Source organism: Anopheles aquasalis, chromosome 2 (assembly GCF_943734665.1).
Source record: "Anopheles aquasalis chromosome 2, idAnoAquaMG_Q_19, whole genome shotgun sequence".
NCBI lineage: Eukaryota > Metazoa > Arthropoda > Insecta > Diptera > Culicidae > Anopheles > Anopheles aquasalis.
In genome coordinates this window covers 43,452,501-43,460,000 of record NC_064877.1, presented here as the reverse complement: position 1 = coordinate 43,460,000, position 7,500 = coordinate 43,452,501, and the positions used below count along the sequence as shown (strand labels likewise).

General features: G+C 47.3%; 2 protein-coding genes across 2 annotated transcripts in view; one reads left to right on the top strand and one right to left on the bottom strand.

Annotated features, from left to right (window-relative positions):
* Positions 1–5,442: 5,442 nt before the first annotated feature.
* LOC126569809 (protein Optix-like) overlaps positions 5,443–7,500 on the top strand; it is a 54,796-nt gene continuing 52,738 nt past the window's right edge. Inside the window, exon 1 of the mRNA XM_050227180.1 lies at positions 5,443–5,880. Within this exon, the coding sequence (XP_050083137.1) occupies positions 5,585–5,880 (296 nt within the window). The 5' untranslated portion in view covers positions 5,443–5,584. The remainder of the gene's footprint in view (positions 5,881–7,500) is intronic.
* The window catches only part of LOC126569821 (ER membrane protein complex subunit 7 homolog), a 118,691-nt gene continuing 118,160 nt past the window's right edge, over positions 6,970–7,500 (bottom strand). The window contains exon 3 of the transcript XR_007607818.1: positions 6,970–6,980. The gene's annotated coding sequence lies outside the window, so the exon portion shown is untranslated. The remainder of the gene's footprint in view (positions 6,981–7,500) is intronic.

Sequence of the window (7,500 nt, the reverse complement as noted above, 5' to 3'; positions counted from 1 at the left end):
ACGCGGACGGGGAAACAGGCTTGCCGGTGTTTGGCGTCGAGTTGTTGTGGCTCAGGTCAGATATTTAAGAATCACGAGCACGAGCTAGATAGAGAGTGATGTCTGATTTCTACAAATGTTTCATTGGACTTTTTTCCTTTAATTGTGGGTAAGTTGTTGTAGTAAGATTTCCGGTTTTTTGTTATTGGGAAGCATTCTTTTACAATTTCGTTCTGTATTGCAAACAAGCATCAAACAAAAAAGACTGTGTTACTCTGGGAATGATTGGTTGAATGCTGGCATAGCGGTACAGATGTTTTCTGTCCCGTCGACGGATCGACATCGGCAGCAGCATGGCTCTTCGTTGAACTGTCGCCCCAGTCGCATCACATTTGACCCATCCATCCACTTATCCACGGGTTCCACGAACCGGTCGCCCTACACGGTCTTCTCACGTGGAATCCTGCCCGTGGTGCTCGCTTCTGAACCGAATAGTGGTTCGGTTGCCTTTAGTGTCGCTGGGGCCCGCGACTTGAGGCAAAACACTTTGAAACTCGATACAAATCCGGGAGAGTTAGCTGCTGCTCGCATTTCTCGATGACAAGGTGTTGGAGATTACGAGCAAAAGGTTAAAAATATCCATCTTCCCAGGCAAAATGGTGCAAGGGTTATGACACCAGAACCGTGTTTGCCATGTTTGGTTGCTTTCCCCCCCCGTCCGGTGGCGCCGAGGAATGGCGCGAGGGACCAACTGCAACGTTTGCTGCGGCCATAAGCAGGCTGTGAAAGGAGTGACAATTTTCCAACCGCCATTTCCGCCCCCCCCCCCCCCCCCCCCCCTGGGGGTTTGTGCGGCAACTGCTGATCAGTTGACATGTGATCGTGTCTCTGCTGTCAGGAAGATGGTCGTTGAACGAGTTGTCCACGATGTACTAGTGTAGTTAGAAACTGTTGGAAATACTTAAAAATACATCAACCGCCAATTGTTTGAACGCTGTTCTTAGTAGGTGCTAAACGTGTTACACGGATCACTTGATTGAAATAATCGTTTTAACATTAGCTTTAGCGGTTGCATACAATTCCAATTTTGATGCCCTGCTTTTATGAATGTTCTCTTGTACACTTCTGCTCGGCTAATGTATCCATTATGTTTATAGATCGTTTAAGGGGGTCTTAAGAGGGCAGGAGCAAGACTAGTGGCATCCGTTATCATCCTATTTCTATGTGCACCGGCTCGGCTAGAGTTTGGTTCCATTTTTGTGCTACTACTGTGATGCTACGAGAGCAGACAAGCGGACCGTAGCATATAGTGCTAGTACGGTAAAGATGTTGTTAATTAAATTTACCCCCACCAAACCGCTATGGAACAAATTGAATCGGGCAGCGTCCGTTATTGTAAGACGTTGTTCAAAAGACGTTCCATCATAAGAAATAAAATAACAGGGCTGTTTGACGCGAACTGAAGTACATACTGATAAGCATATGGCGCAATAAGGCAACCTTTTTTCTTGTGGCACGTTTCATTCAATTTAATCTTTAATGTACAGCATCTCGTACAGCATTATACAACTTGAAATAAATAAACTGCAAACAGTGGAACCAGCAAACTGATTCCCGATTGCAAAAAAAAAGAACTCTGAAGGTACCCTGGGGTATCGATTCCCTGCGAGCTGCAGTCATTGTGGTTTTTGTGGCACGCAGCTATCGCCTGGAGAGGATTGATGGATCCACTTGCAAACGAAAGCGAGCTTCGGCCTTGGAATAAGTCCTATCGCCGGTGGAAAACCCTGTAGCCCCCCGGGGAAAGTCGAAACCAGCTCGATGTCCAATTAGGCCTGCTGATTCCTTCGTACATCGTGGACATCCTCGAGTGCTCCGCAAAAGGGGGTGCATTATATAGTGATACATAAAAGCGATGAAATGCTGCCACCGGAGAGTGAGAGAGAAAGATCGGGACTGAGGACGGATACCGAAACAGATGCCCATGCACGACGGCTGCCCCCTCATCATCATCATCATCATGTCGGTGGGCCGGGTTTCATCGACCAGAAGCGATGCTGTGGACGAAGGCACAGGCGGAAACATATAGCCTCTAAACCACTCTTGTGATTCCTCTCAACCAACCAGACATTTGCCCTGCTGCTTGCACATCCGATGTTGGGGGTACACTTCCATCCAACTTACTTCAGGTGCCTGGTAGAGAGCAGCTATACTAGCGCTACTTAGCTTCTGTTACTTTGTGGTGCTTTATTCCAATGGGTCTTCTACATGTAGATTGAATTCTTTATCTGCGAAGTGTTCAGCAGATTCATTCGACAGTATGTCAAAATTACAATAATCGCAAAGCGTTTACGGTACCATAAAGATAAATGATTTCGTACGCTTATGTGCTCACTCGTTCCCTCCTTACTATTAATTTCAAATCATTATCCACAAGTAACAGTATCATCATGCGCCCATATGTTCTCACTAACAGCGGGAAGAGAACGCCGTAACAAACCTATCCATGATCCTTTTCTCAAGCTCTCTCTCTCTCCTTTCACACCAACCTTCCGGTTACAACGGTTTTTTAAAAGTTATTTTATGCGAAAACTTCCTTTCTTTGCCTTTACGTCCTATTTCCTCGTCGGTATCTCTATCGCTTTCTCTCTCTTTCGCTCAATTTCCACCAGATGTATCACCAAAACACATAATAAAGCCGGAGGACAGCTAGCAGTGATCGTGGAATTAAGTTTTCCCGCTTCGCACAACTTCAATTTCCCGAAGCTTCCGCCAGGCGCTTCAGTACATGTCCGGCATGTCCCCCCAGAAAGGGGGAGCTCGGTTCTATATACTACGGACGCCGACGCCGAGTGTGTTGGTGACGGAACAAAACACGAACGAATCCTTTCGAGTCGCTGTGAGTGTGTGTTTGTGAGTGATTTTCCGGCGCTTTTCCGAGACCGAGAGTGTGCGCCATATGGCGCTTGTAGGGGGCTGTGGCGCAACATGATAGGGATGCTATTTCACTTTCCGCTACTGTTGGCCGCCTGCGTACCGAACATGATATTGGCGGCAAGGAACACGAAGGTTGTGTTTCGGTTTGCCCGGGCAGTATAGAGCACGAAGGGAAGAACGGCGTGTGCAACGTGTTCTCTCTCTCCCCTTGGCCCCTTGCCCAGGTGTTTCATTTCTTTTTGCTACTTCTACATTGATTACAAATCACGTACAAGGAGGCGGGAAGGGTGTTAAATAATGGAGCCACTTTGTTAGCCCTAAGGTAAAGATGGCATGGCATGAGGTCCGCTGGTGCCCATATTCTTGGTGGGTTGGTTCTCACATGAAGCAAATTAGTTTGCTCGAATCGGTGTCGTTCGCATCAAGCACCGGGCAAAACCGCCGTAGCATAAATTGTAATGTTCTTGTTCCGTTCCTCAAGGGATGGATTCTAATGGAATGTGGAATGGAACCGCAAACCAATTACTAGAAAAAAGTCAATTTTGTACCAACCACTGTTTGATACGAAGCATTTTTGCCCAAAGCGGGTGCACTTGCGATGACACCGGACGTGACCTTGAAATGGCACGGCCGTCCTGGATGTTTACTAAAACGAAGCAGCAGGGAATTGTTCAGGCTCCGCTGCTGCATTTCCGTATCCGATACCGTGACCATATGTGTGTGGCAGTCGCGATTCGCGAATTAAAGCTGATGTCGTGTCCCCCCGGTGGTGCATCCCGGATGTTGTCAATGATAACAATTTCACCTTCATGCGGAATTACGGAGCTTAAGTATCCACGCAATCCCGCTGTCCCTGTGGTATGGCGATGCACCGGTTGCTAGATTGGTGCGATGGATGGCATCGGTGTGACCGTTCTCTTCCGCCACACCACGGAGCCAGGCCATTGAGGGCCATTTGGCTTGGTGAGGGAACCGATACTATCCATCGGTCGGTGCCCACACGGTGACCGGGAAACCGGACCAAACGGGCGTAGGTAAATTACGACCGCAATTGTCCAACGGACAGCAGCAGCATCGAGTTCAGCAGTCCTGGGGGGTCCTATGTGCGTGCGACAGTTAGCTAATTCCGAGCTGCTCCCTGTTGTCCGGGACCTTCCTCCCTACCTCGCCTGGGGAGGTCCTGGCAACTCATCATTGCAGGCATCTGTTCCGTTCTGTTCGGTTTTCCTCCGCATCACCATCACCATCACCATCATCATCGTCATCATCAGCAGCAGCAGCAGCATGCAAGCTGTAAGCGATCGGCATTCGTTACCGTTCGGTGTTCGCGTTTGTTTGCCTTTGCCTACATAATACCAATTCTGCACCGCCGCTTTACGTAGGCAACATATTTATGTTATCCTGCCACGAGCATAACCTCCAGGACTTAAAAAAAAAATAACCACGCTTTTTCCTAACCTCTCTTGTTCTTAACCTTGCTTTTTCTCTTTTGCACCCGCACGCACACTTCCACGCAACATAAAGTGGTGGTGGTGTGCGTACCGAGCGTGCTGATTGGCTGATTCGATCGGCTAATCACGAGGCAGCACTGGCTCTCTTTCACGATTCGTATACACCCGTGATACATAAATAACGTAAATAAGTTGCCTACATAAAGCGCCCGCGGCAGGCGGATGGCGCAGGGGAATCGGTAGGAAAAGGCAAACGAGTTCGGCGATTGGTTACTCGCCGTTACACGGTTCTGCTGCAAACGTCGTCCTTGCGACCGGTCACGACGACGACGACGACGACGACGACGGGACGCGAAAAACATTACGGAACGGACAGATTTCCTTTTGTTTCTCATCTCAGCAGGCGGTTGACCCAACGTGTGTTTCGATCGCGATCACGGTAGGCCTGGAGGAAAATTGTAAAAGTGTCAAATGACTTGTGCTGCGTGCTGTACACCGGATAACAAGGATATCGTGAAAGCAAACGTTACGTTATCGGCCCCGGTTTGCCGAATTATTGGTGGTCGCCGTGTGTCCTCCGTGTGTCCGTGTGGTGAGCTGGATGTTGTGTTAACCGGCGGGTTTCGCGTGTGCGCATCATTATGGAATGATCCAGTCGAGTCCGGACGGGGAGATATCCGCGAAAAGCTGGACCGGTTCGAACCTGACAATCAATGGATGTCGTCGAGTGTATGGAAAGTGCTTCCACTGCCGCAGTAAGATAGCAGAATAGATGGTTTAGCTTGTTCTCGTGTGATGTGTTCGGGTGCTACTAAGACGCTAGGTCGTAAAAAGTGTTGTGCAGATTGTGCTGCTCATCAGCATGCGATGCGTAAAAGTGTTTAATATTGTGGAGCACCAGCTGTTGTGTTTTTATGGAATCGTGTGCCCGTGCTGGAGTGTGTGAGTTTGTTAACATATGCGCTCCTTCCGCGAATGCTGGGTGCTGGCCGGGCAATTGTGTCGGTGACTAAAACAGGCACGAAAGTGATTAGTGATCGTAGTGACGTGCAAGTAAAAAGGGAGTTGAGTAGCAAGTCAGCCACCGGAGGAGCCGCTGACGCTGGTCCCATCCGCTGGCTTCGTGCACTGGCCACAGCGCAACGGCGGTCGCGAGGTAACCGCGCGCCAAGATTGCGCCAAACACAAACAATCTGGCGGTGGTCAGACAACCATCCATGGCCGTCGGGCCACCGACGGGAGGATCTGGTAATCCTCCGCATCATCCGGCCCCGCCGGTGCAACCGCATCCGATACTCGCCCCCAGCCCACTGTTTGCCTTACCGACGCTGAACTTTACCGCGTCGCAAGTCGCGACCGTCTGCGAAACGCTGGAGGAATCCGGTGACATCGAGCGGCTGGCCCGGTTCCTATGGAGCCTGCCGGTGGCCCACCCGAACGTGACGGAGCTCGATCGCTCCGAGGCCGTGCTGCGGGCCCGGGCCATCGTCGCCTACCACACCGGCCACTTTCGGTAGGTATCCGTTGTGTCCGGGAGCGTTCTTCGGAGTTACTAAAGACACCACCCAGTTCCGCTTGATTAGGATCATTTAGTTGGAACTATGGTAATGTGTTGTCTTGATTTAACTCGTTGATACGGTTTTAGCTTTAACACGATTAACCATACATTCAATCGACATTACAATCGATTGTTAGAAATCAACCAAGATCCGAATGACGTGTGGTGCGCAAGGTCGCCACAGAACAATTGGGCAACAATTGGAATTTGGGATTGGAACAATTATTTGAGGATCATCGTTGTGCTTAACCCTGCTTACCTATGGACCATTTGGTCCATTTTTCGTTTGTGTTTTTGTTATATCGTCAAAACAAAAAATCCGATCGTCTTGAAATGTTCAATATGGTGCTATTTTCAGCAAATAAGCATAAATATACATTTAAGTTCATAAAAAGTATGAAAGGAGTCGAAAAAAACAAAAACTTACTAATTTTACCCTCGTGGACCATTTGGTCCATAGTATATTTTCCTCATAATATAGCTATTCAGTAGCTATTGGTTGGAAGTTTCCAGTGATTCATGTGATCTATAACATTTCTCTATTATTTCTGCACACAAATACACCACATACGGTACATCTCATATTGGATTATCTTTTACAGCACCGGCACTGACTACGCTTTAGGGTAGTTGAAGGTGCTAATGTTGATGAAAGTGATGAGCCAGGCGAGACCATCTTGTTGACGAGCTGGTGAAGGTGATGATCGAATAATTGATAATAATTCATCTGATAAAGCTGAAGGTGATCGTTACTTCAAACCACATTTAACCGGTGTGGATGGCATATACTGCCGAAAAGAACACCGTCCTCCGAATTCTGCAAGTTGCTTGTGAACTGTTACATTTTCACGGCAATTTTAGAATTTGTAGAACACATTTTTATGGTTTTTGTAGAAGAACTTCTACCTCTCGATACAACAATTTCGAATTGGAGTGATTTTATGGGTGTTTAGGAATTGATGGACGAACGATAACTGGTTCGAATGTTCCTCTTTTATCTTCGTGTTGAGGAAAAGGATTTAGGTGTGATTACGAGTGTAAGATGTTTTATTTCACTGTATATTGGAAACGCAAGGCTGCCACAGGTGTTACGGTTTTGTCTTCGTCTATCGGCATCATGAAAACGTAATACTCTTCCAATCTTTTGAAATCGCACTTGCGACATAATAGTACGAAATAATAAGCGACCAAATAAATCATCAAACGAACCGTGCACATCTTCAATCTTTACTTTGTGAAAAACAATATAATGAAATAATCTTTCAAAAGACAAAAAGAATGAAGCATACTTAACACTAGCAATAATGAGTATTCCAATGTGTGTTCGTAAGGCTGCCGATTCAATATTCTGCTATGTGTCGCAATATTTTGGACATTTTTGTTGGTGTGTGCGATCACAATCTTTTCAATTGTCGCAGGAAAAAATAATAAAAAGCAGATTACATATCGCAACATCGAAAACGGGTTGTTCCTGGCCGTGTTGTGATTATGAGGTTGTGAACCGATGAGCTCGCGGAACGGTTTATCGCTCCAAAAGAATCTCCATGCAACGAATAGCGGATTTACCTTTCTCTA